At 41.1% G+C, this 24,162-nt stretch overlaps 1 protein-coding gene across 1 annotated transcript in view; it reads left to right on the forward strand.

Moving 5' to 3' along the window:
• fras1 (Fraser extracellular matrix complex subunit 1) overlaps positions 1 to 24,162 on the forward strand; it is a 140,744-nt gene that overhangs the window by 23,581 nt on the left and 93,001 nt on the right. The window contains exons 3-17 of the mRNA XM_041788467.1: positions 7,192 to 7,299; positions 7,394 to 7,483; positions 7,579 to 7,738; positions 8,135 to 8,268; positions 9,469 to 9,552; positions 11,094 to 11,195; positions 11,399 to 11,590; positions 14,769 to 14,852; positions 16,241 to 16,388; positions 18,497 to 18,640; positions 18,770 to 18,913; positions 20,514 to 20,657; positions 22,699 to 22,839; positions 22,970 to 23,110; positions 23,219 to 23,383. Of these exons, the coding sequence (XP_041644401.1) occupies positions 7,192 to 7,299; positions 7,394 to 7,483; positions 7,579 to 7,738; positions 8,135 to 8,268; positions 9,469 to 9,552; positions 11,094 to 11,195; positions 11,399 to 11,590; positions 14,769 to 14,852; positions 16,241 to 16,388; positions 18,497 to 18,640; positions 18,770 to 18,913; positions 20,514 to 20,657; positions 22,699 to 22,839; positions 22,970 to 23,110; positions 23,219 to 23,383 (1,981 nt within the window). The remainder of the gene's footprint in view (positions 1 to 7,191; positions 7,300 to 7,393; positions 7,484 to 7,578; positions 7,739 to 8,134; positions 8,269 to 9,468; positions 9,553 to 11,093; positions 11,196 to 11,398; positions 11,591 to 14,768; positions 14,853 to 16,240; positions 16,389 to 18,496; positions 18,641 to 18,769; positions 18,914 to 20,513; positions 20,658 to 22,698; positions 22,840 to 22,969; positions 23,111 to 23,218; positions 23,384 to 24,162) is intronic.

Consider the following 24,162-nt stretch of genomic DNA (forward strand, 5'->3'; position numbering starts at 1 on the left):
TCTGAGGACGAGCTGAAAAAATCTCAGGGTCCAAAATAATCTGATGGGGGTGAAAGAGACGCTAAATATAATAAGCAGCAGCAGGAAGGACCCAGTTAGCGGCGTTAGCATCACAGCTACACTAGCAGGAAGAACAGAAACCACTAAGAGATAAATGTTTATTCTTTTTGTGACTTTAAATCAGTCCTCCCCTTTATTTGTTGTTGTTCATCATCCTACCGACTCTGTGCTGCTGATGACGTCTTCATTAATCTGTGGATCTGTATTTATATTAATATTTATATTTGTATTTATAGTTATATTTTTAGTTTGTATTTATATTAATATTTATAACCATATTTATATTTTATTTATATTAGTATTTATGTTTATATTTTTACTTGTATTTATATTTGTATTTATATTTATATTTTTATTCATATTTATAATTATGTTTTTATTGTTATTTATATTTGTATTTATATTTATAATTATATTAATATTTATATTTATGTTTATATTAGTGCTGTTAATTATTTAAAAAATTAATCAAGTTAATCACATCACTAGTCTGAGATTAATCATGATTAATCACAGCATTTTTAAAAAAATAGTTTAAGTACATTTCTATTTTTTATATTTTTAAAGTTTGTTATTGTCAAGTGCTTTATTTTTATTCTTTTTATTCTATGTACAGCACATCGATGATTCAGTCTGTCACATCTATTTTATATCCCTCAAATATAAACACATTCACACTGTATTTATTGAGGTTTCTCATCAAAAACTAAATGTTCCCATTTAATGTGACATTTGAACACATCATATCATCAAAAATACAGCAGTCTAATTTACTGAGGTTACCTGAATGCATCATATTTTCCATCTTCAGCCCCTAAAGTTCGCTGATTAACTTCAATTTTGCCGATTCCACTGCAGATTTCTACACTGGATTAATATTGTTAACAAACAGGACTGTCTCAAAGTTCTGGAGCACTTTTCAGCATTTATGTGAGCAGCTGAAGAAGAAAACGGTCCTGGATCAGCAGAAGAAGAAAACTGTCCTGGATCAGCTGAAGAAGAAAACTGTCCTGGATCAGCAGAAGAAGAAAACTGTCCTGGATCAGCAGAAGAAGAAAACTGTCCTGGATCAGCAGAAGAAGAAAACGGTCCTGGATCAGCTGAAGAAGAAAACTGTCCTGGATCAGCAGAAGAAGAAAACGGTCCTGGATCAGCAGAAGAAGAAAACTGTCCTGGATCAGCAGAAGAAGAAAACTGTCCTGGATCAGCTGAAGAAGAAAACTGTCCTGGATCAGCAGAAGAAGAAAACTGTCCTGGATCAGCTGAAGAAGAAAACTGTCCTGGATCAGCAGAAGAAGAAAACGGTCCTGGATCAGCTGAAGAAGAAAACTGTCCTGGATCAGCTGAAGAAGAAAACTGTTCTGGATCAGCAGAAGAAGAAAACGGTCCTGGATCAGCTGAAGAAGAAAACTGTCCTGGATCAGCAGAAGAAGAAAACTGTCCTGGATCAGCTGAAGAAGAAAACTGTCCTGGATCAGCTGGTATGACCATGGCTTGATCCTGTGGACCACGATGGTCCAGTTCTTTTCCTCCTTAGTCCAGGTGAAACTCTGATGGTGTCTGTGGTTCAGGATTGGCTTCACACTAGGAACACCACACTTGCAGTCCACCTCCTGGACCTGTCTCTGTGGTGGATCTTGATCCACTGATTCCAGTCTCAGTCCAGTCCTTGTGAAGCCCCCCTAAGTTCTTGAAAGTGCTCTGATAAAGCCTCTGTGAACAGCCTGTCCTTTCAGCAGTGACCTTCTGTGGCTTACCCTCGTTGTGAGGGAGTCAGTGGTCGTCTTCTGGACGTTTGTCTGTCAGCAGTCTTCTTCATGATTGTGGTTGTTTGTACTGAACCAGAATGAGAGAAATAGCTGACAAGAAACTGGACTTTTCAACAATATTCTGCTGTTTAGAGATGGTGGATTTTGGATTTTTTTGAGCTTTTTAAAATCAAATCACAGCAACAAATGAACTCTTTCATGATATCTACTTATTTATTTAGATCTTGCAGTTTTCTTTCATTTGTTTGCAGAGCTTCTGCAGCTGCTTGGACTTCAGTCAGAGCTGTTTGCATTTGTGCTTTCTGTTGATGCAAGGTGTTGTGGATATGCATTCATGTGAGACCTCCCAGCCACCGTAGATTGGTACAATGACTCTACTGTAGTCATTGCATCCACAACAATCCACATCTCCTAATAGTTAAAAACTTGGTGAGCTCAGGAAGTACTTTTGTTCCCATAGCTCAAGTAGCACTTCACAATAAAAGTCCCCGGGGCAGAGATGGGCATTTTAGCAAGTTATTCACTAAGCTCTGTACAGCACAGGTAGATGTGTGCTCGTTAAAGACTGGGGAACAGAAACTGAATTAAAAGGAAGTCAAAGGTTTGGGTTATGGTTTTTCAAATTAAAATCCATGTTGATAATCAGTCAAAACCTGATCAACCTTCATTCATGATTAACAGACATGTTCCTATCTCTGAAAAACAGAGACAGAAAAATACAGGAGCTGATTATTTTTACCATTAACTGTCCATTATTGATTGATTGATTGATATTGATCCCAAAGTAAAGCAGCAGTGAGTGAAACCAGACCAGAAGGGTTTTTTGATGAAATTAACCCAATAAATGAGACGTTTAGACATACGGAGATAAATCGGCACGTTTGACTCAAAGAATCTATAAATATAAAACATCCGACATCCTCCAAGTTTTAAAGTCATCTTCAGCCCCAATGCATGCTGGGAGAACAGCCTGCTGATATTTATAGAAGAACATTATCCTGCTCCATTTACCAGATTTTTGTCCTCCTGAATTATTCTGGTGTTCAGCCGCCGTCACGCCAACCGTCCTAATGGAGGCAGGGCCACCGATCCGAGAAGTCCTCAGTGAACACGTGGCCGCATTAAAACCGCTGAGGTCAGCAGATCGAGAGCCTCACATCTTCATGAATTCTCTCACGGTCACGTCTTCCTGAACTTTGAGATGATTTCGAATCACTGAACTCCTGAAAACGTCCTGATTTTACCTCGCTGCTGTATGTTTGAACGCAAACAGAAGACGTTTTCAGCCACACTTTACCCTGAGTTTTCTCTCTGCGCGGTACGCTTGGTCCTGTAAACGCACAGGAACGGACACACAAGATGGACGTGACTTATCCACTGACATGATTGATGTGCTGCCTTGTAAATCCAGGAGTGTTGGAGCGCCGTGACGAGTCAGAATAAGTCAGTGAAGCTGCAGCCATGTTTCCATGCTGTTCTTTATTGTGCTGACCAGGATTATGGCAGCTGTTTTACACTGTTGTCTTAGTTTTAGTCTTTAAATGAAAGGCGTTTGAGTTTTAGTCCCATTTTAGCCATTTTTACCTTTTTGGTTTCAGTCTAGTTTTAGTCGATGAAAACCAAAATCATTTTAGTCTAGTTTTAGTTGATGAATACTCATATCACAGATTTTGAATGTCTGACGAAATCTACATTACATTTTAGTCCAGTTTTAGTCATCTTGATGGAAACTAAACTTTGTTTTTGTCAGTTTTAGTCATCACAGATCTATTTTTGTTAGTCTTAATCAAGTTTCATGGAAAAAAAGGCTGCCCATGAACATTTTTAGTCGACAAAAGTAACACTGTTGCTGACTCAGCGCTTCCTGCAAACAAAGCCATGCTTGTGTCGTATTATTCATGATGATGTCCAAGAGGTAACCGTGCTCAGGTACGGTTAGGGCGACCAGCAGGGGTCAGTCAGCTTTAGCACCGTACTGGTGACCAGTAGGGATCAGCTGATCTTCTGTGAGGAGGATTCTGGTGTTGATACGTTCTCCAGATGTTTCCGGATGCTGCAGAGTTATTCAACGACTCGTTAAAACGGGTCATGACTCGACTGTAAAAGTCCTGCAGCATCGTGTTTATTAGTCAGACCTACTGTATCTCTCTCTATTACTTAAAAATTAAAAATAAACCATTTATTAAATAAAATATATTCAAACTGACAAAGGCTCTCCACGTCCAGATCCTCCCCTCCATGTTTAAAGTTAAAAATACCCCGTCAACATTAAAACCAAGTATTTATATTGACCTCTTGGTGCTCGGATTCTCATTTCCTATCCGTTAATAAACTATTTATTTTTAACTTTGACACAGAAAGCAGACAGCCAGAGCACTGAGAGGTTTAAATGAATGCTTCATTTTCATAAACGGTTTATTCTTAACTGAATCAGGAGGGCAGGATCCAGGCACCGAGGCTTATTCCATACGAATCTTTTATGTTAATAAACTATCTTTGAATTTCAAATGAAGCATCCACCTAATCCCCCGGATCCTTCGGTCTGTGTTGAACTTAAAAAATGAACCATTCATTAAAATAAAGCTTCATATTAACCCCTCAGTGCCCAGGTGTTTTCCTCCTCTCTGTGTCAAAGTTAAAAATAAACCAGGCAGCGATGGCGGTGCATTGGTCCAGTCTCATAAATGGCTCACTGAGTGTTTCACAGACGGAACAATCGGAGCAGAACGGACTCCAGTTATTTTAAAGTCCTCGTGCAGCACGCCATCACACACGGACGCTTTAAAAGTCTGTTCTTAAACCAGAAAAGAAGTTTTCACTGCCTTTATCTCTGCTGAAAAGTGAGCACGAACCATCACTCAACAAAACGCTTGTGACAGAGGGGGACGAGTTGATAATGAGACATAATGAACATCCGTTAAATCTACATAAATCTTTAGTATAAATAACTCAATAGGATATGTAAACTGGGTCATGTGTTATAAAAATGCAGATTCCTCTGACTCTTCAGCGTGTTTGTCTGCTTGGTTGTTTCTGAATCTTGGTTGATCCATTCAGCTCACTCTGGTCAGGTCAAGGATTCTGAATGGAGTGAGACTTCCACAGATCCTCTATGGGGGGGGAGTACACACCAACAAACACAGAACTATTATTATCCTGCTGACCTCATTACCAGGTTTAGTCAAAGAGCTCTGAGCAGGTCGAGGATTCTCAGCAGAGTGAGACCTCCAGAGATCCTCTATGAGGATCTATTATTAACTTATCTGAAGAGGTCACATGATCACGCAGGTGAACAGACCGGTGTAGTTTTGGACTGCAGATTCATTCATTCATTTGTCTTTGGCTCTGATTGCTGATTGGTTGGGGTCTGTTTTGTGGTTGGCCGGCTCGTTGGTTTCTTTAATGAATTCTTTTGTTGGCTGGTTGGATCGTTGATTGATAAATTGATTGGTTTGTTGATCGATTATTATGTTGTTTGGTTGGTTGATTGGTTTTGTTGATTTATTGATTGGTTGGTTTGTTTGCTGGTTAATTGATTAACTGGTTGATTTGTCGGTTGGTTTGTTTGTTGATTGATTGGTTTTGTTGGCTGATCTATTGATTTATTCTTTGGTTTTGTTGGTTGGATTGTTGATGGGTTGGTTGTTCAGTTCATTGATTGATTGATTGGTTCTTTTGTTTGGTTGGTCGGTTGTCTGGTTTATTGGTTGATTGATTGGTTCTTTTGTTTGGTTGGTCGGTTGTCTGGTTTATTGGTTGTTTGGTTTGTTCTTTTGTTTGGTTGGTTGGTTGTCTGGTTTATTGTTTGATTGATTGGTTCTTTTGTTTGGTTGGTTGGTTGTCTGGTTTATTGGTTGACTGGTTTGTTCTTTTGTTTGGTTGGTCGGTTGTCTGGTTTATTGGTTGATTGATTTGTTCTTTTGTTTGGTTGGTCGGTTGTCTGGTTTATTGGTTGATTGGTTTGTTCTTTTGTTTGGTTGGTCGGTTGTCTGGTTTATTGGTTGTTTGGTTTGTTCTTTTGTTTGGTTGGTTGGTTGTCTGGTTTATTGGTTGATTGATTGGTTCTTTTGTTTGGTTGGTCGGTTGTCTGGTTTATTGGTTGATTGATTTGTTCTTTTGTTTGGTTGGTCGGTTGTCTGGTTTATTGGTTGTTTGGTTTGTTCTTTTGTTTGGTTGGTTGGTTGTCTGGTTTATTGTTTGATTGATTGGTTCTTTTGTTTGGTTGGTTGGTTGTCTGGTTTATTGGTTGACTGGTTTGTTCTTTTGTTTGGTTGGTCGGTTGTCTGGTTTATTGGTTGACTGGTTTGTTCTTTTGTTTGGTTGGTCGGTTGTCTGGTTTATTGTTTGATTGATTGGTTCTTTTGTTTGGTTGGTTGGTTGTCTGGTTTATTGGTTGATTGATTTGTTCTTTTGTTTGGTTGGTCGGTTGTCTGGTTTATTGGTTGATTGGTTTGTTCTTTTGTTTGGTTGGTCGGTTGTCTGGTTTATTGGTTGTTTGGTTTGTTCTTTTGTTTGGTTGGTTGGTTGTCTGGTTTATTGGTTGATTGGTTTGTTCTTTTGTTTGGTTGGTCGGTTGTCTGGTTTATTGGTTGTTTGGTTTGTTCTTTTGTTTGGTTGGTCAGTTGTCTGGTTTATTGGTTGTTTGGTTTGTTCTTTTGTTTGGTTGGTCAGTTGTCTGGTTTATTGGTTGTTTGGTTTGTTCTTTTGTTTGGTTGGTTGGTTGTCTGGTTTATTGGTTGACTGGTTTGTTCTTTTGTTTGGCTGGTCGGTTGTCTGGTTTATTGGTTGTTTGGTTTGTTCTTTTGTTTGGTTGGTTGGTTGTCTGGTTTATTGGTTGACTGGTTTGTTCTTTTGTTTGGCTGGTCGGTTGTCTGGTTTATTGGTTGATTGATTGGTTCTTTTGTTTGGTTGGTCGGTTGTCTGGTTTATTGGTTGATTGGTTTGTTCTTTTGTTTGGTTGGTCGGTTGTCTGGTTTATTGGTTGATTGATTGGTTCTTTTGTTTGGTTGGTCGGTTGTCTGGTTTATTGGTTGATTGGTTTGTTCTTTTGTTTGGTTGGTCGGTTGTCTGGTTTATTGGTTGTTTGGTTTGTTCTTTTGTTTGGTTGGTTGGTTGTCTGGTTTATTTGTTGACTGGTTTGTTCTTTTGTTTGGTTGGTCAGTTGTCTGGTTTATTGGTTGATTGATTGGTTCTTTTGTTTGGTTGGTCGGTTGTCTGGTTTATTGGTTGATTGGTTGGTTCTTTTGTTTGGTTGGTCGGTTGTCTGGTTTATTGGTTGACTGGTTTGTTCTTTTGTTGGTGTGGTTGTTGGATGTTTCTGCCTTTTTGACTTTTTTGAGACCCTCGTCTTTTGTCGTCACAGGACAACACGTCATGGCGACCTCAGCTGTGTGAAGAGTGCACCTGTCATGGTGAGGTGTCTGTCTGCAGACCAACAACATGCTCCAACCCTCTCTGTGACGTCAACAAAGTAAGATTATAGTTTATTATTCTATGAAAGTCTACATCACATCTACAGAACATGCTGGGTTGTTTCCAAAGACTGACATACCTGTGTTCTGTAGGGCGAGCGTCTGAGGATTCCTGCCAACAGCTGCTGTCCAGAGTGTGTGTCCACGTCTGCCAGCTGTCAGCACAACGGGGGGACGTACACGGTGAGTTCTAATGTGTTATTGATCATGTGAACAGAGCCAATGAGAGGCTCTCATTACTACTTCTCAGTAATATTCATCATCTGTGTCTCTGATAGGACGGCAGTCAGTGGAGCCCCACCCCCTGTACGGTGTGTATGTGTTCCAAAGGGGGCGTGTCTTGCAGTCCTTGGCCCTGTCCAGCCTTCAGCTGCCCCGAGGGTCAGATGCCGTTCACACCCGCAGGAGAGTGCTGCCCCCGGTGTTCAGGAGGAGGAGGTGATAATCTTTGCTAGGATGAAAATTACATGAATGGATGAATGAATGAAGCGTTTATGGTGGATTTATTTAACATCTGTGAACAAATGCCATTATTAATACTCAATAAAATGTTGAAGTCACATTTAAATGTCAACTCTGATTTTATGATGATACAGTAATAAACACAAAACCATACACACAAACCAGAGCCGATCCTATCATCCCACTTTTTGTCACATTTTTTGCCCTTCCTACGTCATTGTTTGCCGTTCCCATTTTTTCCCATTTTGTCATTCCTGTCATGTCATTTCTTGCTGTTTCATATTTCACATCCTCATATTAATGTTCTTAGCCATTCTGTGTGTTCATAAACTTCTCTTTATCTCTTTCGTTGTGTGTCTGTGTCGTGTATAGCATCATGCTCCGTTCAGGGTTCAGTGTATGCTGACGGCGAGCAATGGCGGTCCGGTCTTTGCTCCAAATGTTTCTGCAGCGATGGAGCCGTTCAGTGTTCAGTGACCGAGTGTGAGGAGGTCGTCTGCAAACCAGTGAGTCCAAATCTGCACAAACACACACAAGAAATGCATAAAAATCTTTCCAGAAGGTAGAGAAGGCCATTTCATCAGCATGGGCAACACATACACTATATGGACAAAAGTATTTGTCCACACCTGTTAACGATCGAATCCAGGTGTTCCAGTCAGACCCACAGGTGAATAAAATCCTCACCTGTCCATGCAGTCTCAAACACCTGTGATCCTGAACGGGTCGTTCTGAAGAGCTCAGAGACTCCCAGCGTGGTTCTGTGATGATGACGCCTTTGACATAAGACGGTTGGTGAAATTTCAACCCTGCTGGATATTCCACAGTCAGCTGTCAGTGGTGTTATTAAAAAGGGGAAGAGTTTAGGAACAACTGCAACTCAGCTACAAAGCGCCGTTGCTCTGCTGATTTCATATCTGACACTGGCATTAATGAAAGCACTAAAACTGCAGCAGGAGCTTCATGAATTGGTTTCCATGGGAACCGCTGCATGCAAACCTCACCAAGTCCACTGAAAGCATCAGATGGAGTGGAGTAAAGCACACAGACACTGGACTATGGAGTGACCAATCATCTTCTCTGTTTACAGTCAGATGGTGAGTCTGGGTTTGGAGGATGCTGGGAGAACGTTACCTGTCTGACTGTGAAGTTTGGTGGAGGAGGGGTAATGGTATGAGGCTGTTTTTCAGGGTCTGGTCTAGACCCCTTATCACCTGTGAAGCCTGATCTTAATGCTTCAAGCAGACAAAGACATTCTGGACAATGCTATGCTTCCTACTGTGTGGCAACAGTTTGGGGAAGACCCTTTTCTATTCCAGCAGGACTGTGACCCAGAGACCAGAGAAGGACTAGAAAGACCTGGTTTGATAAGTTCACTCAGAGTCCTGACCTCAACCCCGTCCAGCACCCTTGGGATGAACTGGAACAGAGATTGTGGTCCAGGTCTTCTGGTCCAGCATCAGAGTCCTGACCTCATAAATGCTCTACAGGATGAATGGACACACATTCCCACAGAAACACTCCAGAATGTTGAGGAAAGCCTTCAGAGAAGAATTGAGGCTGTTAGAGCTGCAGAAGGAGGCTAACTCCAAATTAAAGTACATGGTTCTGAGTACAATGTCATCACAGTCCCTGCTGGTGTGATGGTCAGGTGGCCAAATACTTTTGTCCATGTAATGTAATTTGGTTGTTTTGTGTTCCTGCAGGGAGAGAATCTGGTGATCCGTCCTGGTCAGTGCTGTCCTCGCTGTGAGACGGATCCATGTTTATCTGCAGGGACACAGCACCAGGTACACAACTCTACACAACAACTACACAACTACTACACAACAACTACACAACAAATACTACACAGCTCTACACAACTACACAACAACTACTACACAACAACTACACAACAAATACTACACAGCTCTACACAACTACACAAAAACTACTACACAACAACTACACAACAAATACTACACAGCTCTACACAACTACACAACAACTACTACACAACAACTACACAACAACTACACAGCTCTACACAACTACACAATAACTACTACACAACAACTACACAACTACTACACAGCTCTACACAACTACACAACAACTACTACACAACAACTACACAACTACTACACAGCTCTACACAACTACACAACAACTACAACACAACAACTACACAACTACTACACAGCTCTACACAACTACATAACAACTACTACACAACAACTACTACACAACAACTACACAACTACTACACAGCTCTACACAACTACACAACAACTACTACACAACAACTACACAACTACTACACAGCTCTACACAACTACATAACAACTACTACACAACAACTACTACACAACAACTACACAACTACTACGCAGCTCTACACAACTACTAAACAACACTTACTACACAACAACTACACAACTACTACACAACACTACTAAACAACGACAACCACACAACTACTACACAACTACTAAACAACAACTACTACACATTTACTAAACAACAACTACTACACAACTATACAACAGTGACACAACAACTACTACACAGCTCTCCACAACTACTACACAATTACTAAACACATACACTACAACTACTACACAATTCTACACACCTACTATACAACTACACAACAACTACACAACAACGACACAACAACCGCTACACAAGTACTACACAACTCTATGCAACTACCACTTGTCCTGATGGCTCTGAGTGTTTACCAAAATAAAAGCCCTCTGGTCCTGATGGCTCTGAGTGTTTACCAAAATAAAAGCCCTCTGGTCTTGATGGCACTGAGTGGTTACCAAAATAAAAGCCCTCTGGTCCTGATGGCTCTGAGTGTTTACCAAAATAAAAGCCCTCTGGTCCTGATGGCTCTGAGTGTTTACCAAAATAAAAGCCCTTTGGTCCTGATGGCACTGAGTGGTTACCAAAATAAAAGCCCTCTGGTCCTGATGGCTCTGAGTGTTTACCAAAATAAAAGCCCTTTTGCTCCTGATGGCTCTGAGTGTTTACCAAAATAAAAGCTCTTTGTTCCTGATGGCTCTGAGTGTTTACCAAAATAAAAGCCCTTGGGTATATCTGTCAATGATATCGTTACAAATATACGACTGGGCAGAAAATACACAGTTTTTAAACACACAACATTACAAACACACACACACACAGTAACACAAACATTTTCTTGTTTTAACCTTTTCTTGTAAGGTGACCTTGAGTGCTTTGAAAGGCGCCTATAAATAAAATGCATTATTATTATTATTATTATTATTATTATTATTATTATTATTAATGTGTGTGACATGGCGTTTGTGTGTCGATGCAGCACGGCGAGCAGTGGCAGAAAAACGCCTGTACAACCTGTGTGTGTGACCATGGCCAGTCCAGATGTCACACACACCGCTGTGGGCCTATCAGCTGTGAGAAGGTGAGAGAACACCAACACTCAGAGAGCTGTTAGTGGTGTTAAAGATGACTTTTCTATATCTGATGCTTTTGCTCACCATGGATGACTTCACTCACTGAACATCTGTCCCTCAAACAACTTCAAAATAAAAGCATCCTCATCCAGAACATTCTCTCTCCTTTCTCTCCATCATGTCTTTGTGTCTCACCTCTGGCCCTCCTCAGGGTTTTACCAAAGTAAAGAGAGACGGCCAGTGCTGTGATGAATGTGTTCCCGCCAAAGGAAGCTGCCTGTATGAGGGCGCCGTGCGTTACCATGGAGACATGTGGAACAGCACGGGCTGTGAGTTCTGCACCTGTAACCGTGGCCAGGTGGTCTGTCAGAGGGCGGAGTGTGCTCGAGTCACATGTCCTCAGGTGAGTCTTAAATCAGAAAGTCCAAATAAAAAGTAAATAATCAGAGACCAGGCGTTATGAGTGAAGTCTCTGTCCCATAATGCTTTTAGAGACTAAAATATCATGAGCAGGCCTGACCAGTGAAGGCTGTCCTCCCATACTGCAGCAGTTTTTATCTTGGTTACTACAGCTCGCTCTAATCAATAATCCACTTTCTCAGAATATTAGAATGTTGTGGAAAAGTCCTCTTCTCAAAGGTTTCCTGAGTCTTCAATCTCTTACTCTGGTTCAGTGCACACAACCACAATCATTACATACACAAAAACTACACAGCTACACAACTACACACCATACAACTACTGCTACACAACTACTACACAACTACACAACTATACACAACCACAATCATGGGGAAGACTGTTGACTGGACATTCGTCCAGTAGACAATCATAGACAAGGAGGGTAAGCCACAGAAGGTCACTGCTGGAAGGTCAGGCTGCTCTCAGAGGCTGAATCCGAGCAGATTCATGAAAGCTGACTGAAGGGAAAAGTGGTAAGAAAAGGAGACCCAACAGGGATGAGCTCAGCCTTCAGAGGATTGTCAAACAGAGCGGATTCAAGAACTTAGGAGGGCTTCACAAGGACTGGACTGAGACTGGAGTATGTGGATCAAGATCCACCTCACAGATGGGTCCTGGAGATGGACTACTAGTGTGGTGTTACTAGTGTGGAGCCAATCCTGAACCACAGACTTCATCAGGGTCTCGCCTGGGCTACAGATTTAAGTGTCAAAATGTCAGAGTGAGCTACACGACTACTAAACTACTGCACAACAACTACACAACTACTAAACTACTACACAACAACTACACAACTACTAAACTACTACACAACAACTACACAACTACTAAACTACTACACAACAACTACACAACTACTAAACTACTACACAACAACTACACAATGACACAACAACTACTACACAGCTACTACACAACTACTAAACTACTACACAACAACTACACAACTACTAAACTACTACACAACAACTACTACACAGCTAATACACAACTACAAAACAACTACACAACAACTACACAATGACACAACAACTACTACACAGCTACTACACAACTACTAAACTACTACACAACTACTAAACTACTACACAACAACTACTACACAGCTACTACACAACTACTAAACTACTACACAACTACTAAACTACTACACAACAACTACTACACAGCTACTACACAACTACTAAACTACTACACAACTACTAAACTACTACACAACTACTAAACTACTGCACAACAACTACACAACTACTAAACTACTACACAACAACTACACAACTACTAAACTACTACACAACAACTACACAACTACTAAACTACTACACAACTACTAAACTACTACACAACTACTAAACTACTACACAGCTACTACACAACTACAAAACAACTACACAACAACTACACAACTACTAAACTATTACACAACAACTACACAACTACTAAACTACTACACAACAACTAAACTACTACACAACTACTAAACTACTACACAACTACTAAACTACTACACAACAACTACACAACTACTAAACTACTACACAACAACTAAACTACTACACAACTACTAAACTACTACACAACTACTAAACTACTACACAGCTACTACACAACTACAAAACAACTACACAACAACTACACAACTACTAAACTATTACACAACAACTACACAACTACTAAACTACTACACAACAACTACACAACTACTAAACTACTACACAACAACTACTACACAGCTAATACACAACTACAAAACAACTACACAACAACTACACAATGACACAACAACTACTACACAGCTACTACACAACTACTAAACAACTACACAACTACTAAACTACTACACAACAACTACTACACAGCTAATACACAACTACAAAACAACTACACAACAACTACACAATGACACAACAACTACTACACAGCTACTACACAACTACAAAAGAACTACACAACTACATGATGACACAACAACGACTACACAGCTACTACACAACTACACAACAACTACACAACTACTAAACTTCTACACGACAACAACTACACAGCTAATACACAACTACAAAACAACTACACAACAACTACACAATGACACAACAACTACTACACAGCTACTACACAACTACTAAACAACTACACAACAACTAAACTTCTACACGACAACAACTTCACAGCTAATACACAACTACAAAACAACTACACAACAACTAAACTTCTACACGACAACAACTTCACAGCTAATACACAACTACAAAACAACTACACAACAACTACACAATGACACAACAACTACTACACAGCTACTACACAACTACTAAACTACTACACAACAACTACTACACAGCTACTACACAACTACAAAACAACTACACAATGACACAACAACTACTACACAGCTACTACACAACTACTATAAAACTACACAGCAGTCAACTACTACAACAACTACACAGCTACTACACAACTACTAAGCTACGGGTTCTACAACAACCTAAATGCATCGTGTCAGCACCTACACAATCCCATCTTCTGGCCGTCACAACTACTACACAGCTCGCCTTGAAACAGACTACACGGGCGTTAACTAGGATGTCACAATCACTTTGTTTTCACAACTACTACAACGATTAAACCGCTACTACACAACTACACAGCTACTACACTCTTACACAACTAAAATCCACTACTGATCATTATCGTCGCTTTTTCAGACTACTGGCTTTTACTCCCTGATCTGCAGTCTGGATGACAGGAAGATTAATCATTCTCAGAAACAAACTCTGATCAAAGTGTGTTTGTTTGTTTTTCAGGGGTCTGAGCTATCGTGTCAGCACCCTAAAATCCCATCTTCTGGCCGTCAGAGGAACAGCTCGCCTTGAAACAGACCACCGGAGGCGTTAATGGAGGATGTCAGAGTCACTTTGTTTTCTGCTGCGAGATTAAACCGCCGCGAGGCTCCGGTGTTTCACTCTTAGTGCAGATAAAATCCACTCTGATCATTATCGTCGTTTTCAGACCGGCTGGCTTTTACTCCCTGATCTGCAGTCTGGACGGTGACAGGAAGATTAATCATTCTCAGAGAAAACAAACTCTGATCAAAGTGTGTTTGTTTGTTTTTTCAGGGGTCTGAGCTGGTTCAGGGGAGGTGCTGCCCTGAGTGTTCGTCCCCAAAGCCGTCCTGTGTTTACAACGGGAAATCTCACCAGGTAATTTAAATGAATCTACATTTGATACTCCTGGTCTGTGTGAGAGCGTTTGAGGCTAAGACGCCGTCTTTCTGCAGCTAAGAGAAAAAAGGAGCATTAGCACTGCACAAACAACCACACATCAATATTAATGAGCTGATTAATTAATAAGAGGCTGAGGATTAAGAACACACAGCGCCAGCTGAAGTGAGCGGTTAAGGACACATTTCTGAGATTATTCTGGGTACCGGTCCAAAATCTGCTTTTGAAAATTAAAATATTTAAAATCACATTCATCATTCATCTGCTGGGACAGGGAACACCAGGTTTAAGTTCAACATTTAGGACAGAAAGAGGAATAAAACCCTGCAGAAGGCAAGGTTTGTTCTCACCTGTGGATCATCATTCAGGTGAACTTCTCCCCTGATGACATCAGATTCATTCATGTGTCCAATAATAAACGCATGATCAACTCAAAACACTTTACATGTTTAATTAGAGAAATATGTGATATTTCTGCTAAACAAGGGCACAGGATTGGAAAACATTAGCAGGGGGGTAACTAATGTCAGAAGTAACATGGGTACGGCAAAAAGAGGTACAAGACAAGTTTTTTAAAAAAAGGCAAAAATAGCATAGGAATGGCAAAAAAAAAAAGTTTAAAAAAGATTTTAAAAGTACGGCAATGGCAAAGTAGACACAAAAGTAGAAAAAAATGCCAACAGAAAAAAAAGAAAGAAAAAGAGAAATACCACAGACAGTCAGAAAAGAGCATAGGTTTGGAAAAAAATTGAGACAATTATTGAAAAAGAAATTCAAAAGTAGACACAATCATAGTAAATTAGAGTTAAAAATAGCATGGAAATGGTGAAAATTAAACATAGTAATAGTCAAAAAGTCAAAAATAGCATGGGAATAGTAAAAAATTGCCACAAGAATAGTCAATTTAAGTGAAAAGTAGCATCAAGTTGGTTAAAAAAATGCTACAAGAATAGTCAATTAGAGTCAAAAGTAGCATAGGAATGGCAGAAAATTTCCACAAGAATATTAAAAAAAATAATAAAATAAAATGGGAATGGCAGGAAATTGCCACAAGAATATTTGAAAAAAGTCAAAAATAGCATTGGAATGGCAGAAAATTTCCACAAGAATATTTAAAAAAGAAAATTTAAAGTAGTATGGGAATGGCAGGAAATTGCAATAAGAATAGTCAGTTAGAGTCAAAAATAGCATTGGAATGGCAGAAAATTTCCACAAGAATAGTCAATTAGAGTAAAAAGTACTATGGAAATGGTGAAAAATGCATGAGAATAAAAAATGTAAGTATAAAATTACAGAGTCGATATAGATAAACATTTCTGTGATTTTTGGCTCCAGCTCTGATTCTCTAAAAAATACTTTTTTCCCAGGATCTTTCTCGCTGGTCTGACGGCGTTTGCAGGGAGTGTGAATGTCGTGATGCTGAGGTGACCTGTTATCTGCGCTCATGTCCCACCTGTCCACCAGGCACGCTGAGCGTTACCCGCGAGGGACGCTGCTGCCCCGAGTGTCATCAAGGTATGAAAGTGTCTGTTTCTTTGTATTTATGAGGCAGTGGAGGCTTCATATCTAATTCTAGTATTCTTTAGTCACTGATGGCATGGTTTGAAGTCGATCTTTTTGTTCCGGTACATTTTAAAAAGAGAAAATGATCCCAAAGTGTAAAACAGTGAAAAGTTTCCAAAGACAGAGAGCCACGCTCCCCGGGGTCTGAAAGTTTCAGGAATAAAACTTGACTTTGTTGAGTTCAGAATATTTTATTATTTAACTTTTAATGAGGGCACAGAAGATGTTCTGTTTTTGCACCATGCAGACTTCACACCCTGCAGGTTCTAACTTTAATGATTTATTAATTTCATAATTTATTGATCCTTGCACCTGTTTGAACAGAAAAACACACGTTAAGAAAATCAAACAGAGGTGAGAAAACAGGAGGGTGAAACTGACAGACTTAATGAATGAGAGGGAACTAAACGAACAAAAGACAGCAACTAGAGCAATAAACAGCAACCAGGGCAATTAATCCAGCAACTACAGCAATAAACACAGCAACCAGAGCAATAAACACAGCAACTACAGCAATAAACACAGCAACCAGAGCAATAAACACAGCAACTACAGCAATAAACACAGCAACTACAGCAATAAACACAGCAACCAGAGCAATAAACACAGCAACCAGAGCAATCACCACAGCAACCAGAGCAATCACCACAGCAACCAGAGCAATAAACACAGCAACTACAGCAATCACCACAGCAACCAGAGCAATAAACACAGCAACTACAGCAATAAACACAGCAACCAGAGCAATAAACACAGCAACTACAGCAATAAACACAGCAACTACAGCAATAAACACAGCAACCAGAGCAATAAACACAGCAACTACAGCAATAAACACAGCAACCAGAGCAATAAACACAGCAACCAGAGCAATAAACACAGCAACCAGAGCAATAAACACAGCAACTACAGCAATAAACACAGCAACCAGAGCAATAAACACAGCAACTACAGCAATCACCACAGCAACCAGAGCAATAAACACAGCAACTACAGCAATAAACACAGCAACCAGAGCAATAAACACAGCAACTACAGCAATAAACACAGCAACCAGAGCAATAAACACAGCAACTACAGCAATAAACACAGCAACTACAGCAATAAACACAGCAACCAGAGCAATAAACACAGCAACCAGAGCAATAAACACAGCAACCAGAGCAATAAACACAGCAACTACAGCAATAAACACAGCAACCAGAGCAATAAACACAGCAACTACAGCAATAAACACAGCAACTACAGCAATAAACACAGCAACCAGAGCAATAAACACAGCAACCAGAGCAATAAACACAGCAACCAGAGCAATAAACACAGCAACCAGAGCAATAAACACAGCAACTACAGCAATAAACACAGCAACTACAGCAATAAACACAGCAACTACAGCAATAAACACAGCAACCAGAGCAATAAACACAGCAACCAGAGCAATAAACACAGCAACTACAGCAATAAACACAGCAACTACAGCAATAAACACAGCAACCAGAGCAATAAACACAGCAACCAGAGCAATCACCACAGCAACCAGAGCAATAAACACAGCAACCAGAGCAATCACCACAGCAACCAGAGCAATCACCACAGCAACCAGAGCAGTAGACCCAGCAAACAAAGAAATGAACAAGACGATCAGAGCAAATCCCCTTCACCCACGAAAGGGTACCCACAATGCAGTGGTCCCAGCACACATTTTCCCTTTACAGTTAAGAGTCAGGCTGTGGTGTCATGATGTAAGGACTGCCCCTTGTTTTTTTTTTTTAAATGCTTTTGGCCATCTTGAAATTTTCAGTTAGAAAACAAAACGAGCCAAAGAGAAAAATCCAACATGACTGATTTTGAATCAGAACAAAACAAACGAACCATTTTGTCGACATCTCTAATATCTGCACACATAGATGAGTGATTTATTATAATGAATATCAATAAAATTCTGTTTCTTTTATGAATTGTTTTTGTTCTCCTGTCTGGCTTGTTCTTAAAACATGTCTCTAAATTTTACAGAACAGTGAATAAACATGGATTTACATTCATGTGTTTGTGCGTGTCAGTCCCATGTCACACAGACTGCTTATCATGTACGGGGTCTCCTGATCACTGTGAGAGCTGCAGGGACAGGAAGGCGGTCCTCCATCATGGCCGTTGTCTGTCCGTCTGTCCTGCCGGATTCTTCACCAGCGGTCAAGTCTGTGAAGGTAGCGCTCCGTTAACGCCATGTATGAAAGTCGAATAATTTTATATTTAAATAAGATGGGCTTCATTTATATTGTTAATCATTAATATCCCTAAAAACTGTGTGCATGTTTAAACCCCCACCCCTCCAGCCTGCCCCCCCTCCTGCCTCAGCTGTTCCAACAGTGGGCGCTGTGAGTCATGTGACCCCTGGACCCTGCTGAGCCCGGATGCCTCCCAGTGTGTCTCGACCTGTCCATCAGGATCTTACCCACACGGAAACACACGCTGTCACTGTAAGTAACTTATACACAGTGATACAACTGCACAGCCCATCTTATCAATATATGATCAATAACACAAATCTGATCAATATAACTGATAGCCACCAATGTACCCTAACATGTCCAGTACAGTCAGTTACCTTAGCTTCTTCATCACCCAGTGCCTGTCATCACACTAACTTTAAATTTAAAGGAGAAGGAGGCAGAGCGTTAAACTTGGCGGTCTCCTCAGAGCTGCTGTGTGAGGACGTTGGCAAGTCTTTGTGATCTTCCAAACCGCACCAATCTTTGTTTTCCACCTTTCATAGCAAGCTCTAAACTTTGGAATTATCTACTAATTGAATCCATAGAATTTTACAGATGGGTTTGAACATGTGATATCGCCATCCAACATCAGAGAAATTGAGTTGTCTAACCACTGCTGGCTGACCTTCCAACTGAGGCTACTAACCACTGCCCGCAAAATGCTCCTGGCCCCTGCCCACAAAATGCTCCTGGCCCCTGCCCGCAAAATGCTCCTGGCCCCTGCCCGCAAAATGCTCCTGACCCCTGCCCACAAAATGCTCCTGGCCCCTGCCCGCAAAATGCTCCTGGCCCCTGCCCACAAAATGCTCCTGACCCCTGCCCACAAAATGCTCCTGACCACTGCCCGCAAAATGCTCCTGACCCCTGCCCGCAAAATGCTCCTGACCCCTGCCCACAAAATGCTCCTGACCCCTGCCCACAAAATGCTCCTGACCCCTGCCCGCAAAATGCTCCTGACCACTGCTGTCTGTTTTCTATTGCCTTTTCTCTCCTAACAACTTCCCACAAACTGCTCCTAACACTGTCACAAATTGTTCCACACCAATGCCCTCAAAATGGTCCTGTCAACTGCTAGCTGACCTCTGCCACCTGAATGCTTCTAACCACTGGCTCTAGAATACTTCTGACCACTGTGGCTGATCACTCCTTGTTGCCTGCTGCTGGCTGACCTCTGCCACCTGAATGTTTCTAATCACTGCCTGCAAAATGCTTCTTACCACTGACTTAAAAATGCTCCTAACCACTATCCTGCTGACTCCAGCTGACCACTGCCCAGACTGTTGTGTTCACCGTCCCTCCCCAGGAAATTATGGGCCTGCCTGCCCCCATTGCTTACCGTCCACTATAAAGGCTCACTGTTTGCCCTTGTTCTGTCAGTGAGCAGCACAGCATAGTAAAGAAATGATATGATGAAAAGACTAGGCCTGTAGTCAACCAAAAAAAAGTTGGTTGACCAAAATCGCACCCAGGCACCAACCAATCAACTGGTCATACAGGTGAAAAAAAAATCACCTTGTTGGGGACCAGTTTAATCCATACAGTTTCCTTACTGCACCTGTTTGATCAGCGCTCACCTGCCTTTGATCCTGGCATGGTAACCATTCAAACTCGTACAGCCCACAAAACAACCTCAGATCATTGTTTTTTATGCAATCTTGGTTGGACAAAAGCTTTTTGACCAAACACTCGACCAATCGAATGGAAGCTGTCAGCCCTAGAAAAGACCATGCTAGAGTTGTTAACATTGCCTACGCTAAAAATGAAATCTCGATACATCCAGTAAATTTCCTCTCCGTTTTTCCGTCAGACTGCCATGCAGCATGCTCAGAATGCAGCGGGCCAACGCAGCACGAGTGTATGGCGTGTTCAAACCCTGCTGCCTTGCTCAAAGACGGACGGTGTGTAAGCCACTGTGGGAATGGATTCTACAGCCAGGGTGGAGTCTGCTACGGTAAGACATCTTATTATTACTGATCAATAAATTCTCAAGACATTTCTAATAAACATGGGCTCATTTCCCAGAGGATTGTCTTCATATCACAGCTCTACTGTTGTGATTTTTAAAAAACCCTGGGATACAGTATTACTGTTGAACCACCCATCCCTGCTCCAGGCATTCCTCGTCAGTCTCTTCATTCCTCGTTCTCGTCAACATGAGCGTTAGAGAAGGGATAATAGTAAAGTGAGCTTGATTTTGTTACAGATGCTCACTCTCACTGCTGTCTCTGAAAGCCCACTGCCAGATGCAAATCAGGCCTAAATTTGAGCTTAAAATCCTCTACTGTGTTTTCTGCCTCAGTGTTAGTGAGTCAGGAAGTTCTGGTTCCAAACATCAACTGTAGCGTGTGTTAAAGAGCAGATTCAGCAGTAGCAGAGTTTCAAACAAAGTAAAGACCCATAATGAGCCGAGTGAGGCTCTAATGAGGATCACAAACATCCTGCATGAATATCAATGATTCTTTTAAAGTTTATTTTTAGTTTTAAAGAGAATGGAGAAAACATCTCCTCAGGATGAAACTAGAGCACACAGCTCACCTTTCTGTTAGAGACGCCCTTAGGGAAGAGTGGGGGAGGGGGGTTTGGGGGCTTCCTCTGCTCAGAGGACTTCCATCTCTTAGCTATAAAGCGTCATGTCACGGAGACGCTAGAGTGAAGGCTGGATCTCTGAGCGGCTTTGAGGTTTAAAATGTCAACATGAACATTTAGACTTCTTTTACTCCTCAGCATCCGCCGGCTCACATGTCAGGGTTTGATTTTTGTCCCCTCAGGCCTGCCGTACAACTGTTACAGCAGCAGAGTCATCTGTCTCAACATGTCTGCATGTCAGTGTTCGGTTCACACACAAGTGAAAACACAAAAAAAGGGCAGGGGATATGTGCAACTGGACGAGAGTAACATGCACATGAATGTCTGCCCTGCACATATCCAACATATCCTGTTTACACAGGCTTAATACCAGTGTCGTTTGGTTCATATCCTAGGCCATTTTTCAAATGTTTTACTATCCTGGTATCATAGATGTGCAATTTGACCAGACCAATGCATGTCTGTGCATTTCACAGGCCCAAACACATGTCCCCTGCTACTTTTAAGGGATGCAGGATGTTGGATTTTGCAGATATTTACATATGAATTTAGTCAATACTGTATCAGTAATTAAACTGAAATATGCTGCTCAGATCTAAAAGTAAAGTCTTTAAGACACACTTTAAAGTTTAAGGAATGAGGATGAAAATAATTAGGGGATTTCAGATGATGTAGGTCTTTTGGTCCTTCCTAAAACTCCATGAATGTATTTGTACATGTGGCTGATATTCACTGCTGATATAGGCTGATCTTTAAGGCAAATATATTTTGGTTGTAAATATCAGCGGGAATTTTTAAATCTGCCAATTTGATAATTAACTTTTTAATATAGTTTCTGCCGACACTGATATCATGTTGATAATGTTGTGCACTAATTTGCACATTTCCCCCAATTCATATCCCATTTTGCATTTACTTAATGCAATTTAGCACCATTTGAACACCATTTTCCTCAATTTGAATATTGTTTTGTACAAATTCCAAGCCATTTCACACATATTATTTGCCACTGTGCACAAATCCCTCCTCTCTTTACATAAATCCAATCCAGTTCTGCAGGCATCCCTTTTCATTCTACACAAATTACATTTCTTTCTGCACAAATTCCCTCTAATCACGCACATATCTCTTAGGACTCTGCACGTTTCTTTCTGCACATAACCTCACATAACCCTTTAATTGATCACGTATCCATTTTCATTTTTCACATATACCCTTGGTATTTTGCACTAATCTTATGCTATTTTTCCACCCATCCATTGCACACACAGTTTATCGTAGCTGTATCTTCATTTTTTTAAACTCCATGTCTGACTCATGTTTTTCCCAGGATTTCTTTCTTGTTTTGTCTTTACTCATGATCAGAACAAATGCATCATCAACCGTTTTCTCGTCTTTCCTGTCAGCCTGCGACTCGTCCTGTGCATCTTGTTTCCCTGACGACCCGAAGTGCATTAGCTGTCCTCCTGGCATTGCACTGCATCATGGGAAATGTATTTCTGAGTGTCCTCCTCGGCATTATCTGGATGACCATGGCAGGTGTAGGGGTGAGCTGAATATATAAACCATGCATGAATCTGTTGAAGCTCCGCCCCCCGATAAACAAACAGGTTGATGTTTTCATGTTATTATAATGGTCTCTCTCTCTCTCTCTCTCTCTCTCTCTCTCTCTGTCAGCGTGCCACACGTCCTGCTCGTCCTGCATGGGTCCTTCGCTGTCTCAGTGCTCTTCCTGTCCAAGTGAGCTCTGTCTCCTCCACGGTCAGTGTGTGGAAGAGTGTGGGGCGGGGCTCTATGCTCAGGACGCCGCCTGTCACAGTAAGACAATAGCCGTACATTTTTTTTTACCAGTATTATGATGAAGTTAAAATGACCTTTGCACGTGGAGTCTCTTTACTTCCTCCTAAATCCCCTCTCCTCTCTCAGATTGCCACCCTTCCTGCCGCTCATGCGTTGGCCCGCTGTCCTCCGACTGCCTTGCCTGCGCCAAACCAGAGGAGGTCATTGTCTGTCAGGATGCTGTGCAACACGGCGTCTGCTCGGCCGTGTGTCCCAAACACACCTTCATGGATCACACACGCACCTGCACAGGTGAGTCTCTGCTCCTGAACCCTCTAACACTTTTTGTGTTTTTGTAATAAAAATAAAATATTTCAAATAATCAAACTGGCATTTAAAGGGTTAAACTCTTGACAATTATTGAATGTTTGGTAGTTTTGAGCAGGTCTGAAGTTGATGAAGAGATTTGTGAAAAAAAAAGAAAAAATTTTGATGTATGATGATTTAATGGCAGTTTTTTTTACGTGTTCATTTTTGGCCTCGAAGGTGTCCAGAGGGTAGAAAATTCACCGAGAGAGTCTGAATCACATTTAAGAGTAAAACATGTTGGATTTCAAAAATTTAGCTAGAAACAAAAGCTCCTGTAAAAATTCATGCCACAAGCTGTAAAACTGACAAAATGATCACAAATTTAAAAAGAAACTTTAGAAAAATGGCCAAAAATGCCCGAGGAGGTCAGAAGGGTTAACCAGAGGAGTGTTTTAACAGATGAATGTGACAGACGTTAACGCTCAGATAGAAGAGTCTTCCTGAATTCTTACGAACGAATGACTGAATGACATTAAAGGACAAACATGAGATTTACAGCAGTCTTTGAATGCCTCACGCTGAGTGAGCTCAGGTGCTGCTCTGACACCAGGCGACGATATTTCTGATCATACTGATGCTGATCCCCGTCAGGTCTGATACCACTGGGAGAGAAATGGCGTGGAGTGAGGGGCGATCAAATAAGAGTGAGCGGCGGTATCCTGTCACTAAAACAGAGTGATGGTATGCAGAGAGGAGAATTCCTGATAGTTTCACAGCAGTAA

This window comes from Cheilinus undulatus, linkage group 5 (assembly GCF_018320785.1).
Source record: "Cheilinus undulatus linkage group 5, ASM1832078v1, whole genome shotgun sequence".
NCBI classification, from domain to species: domain Eukaryota; kingdom Metazoa; phylum Chordata; class Actinopteri; order Labriformes; family Labridae; genus Cheilinus; species Cheilinus undulatus.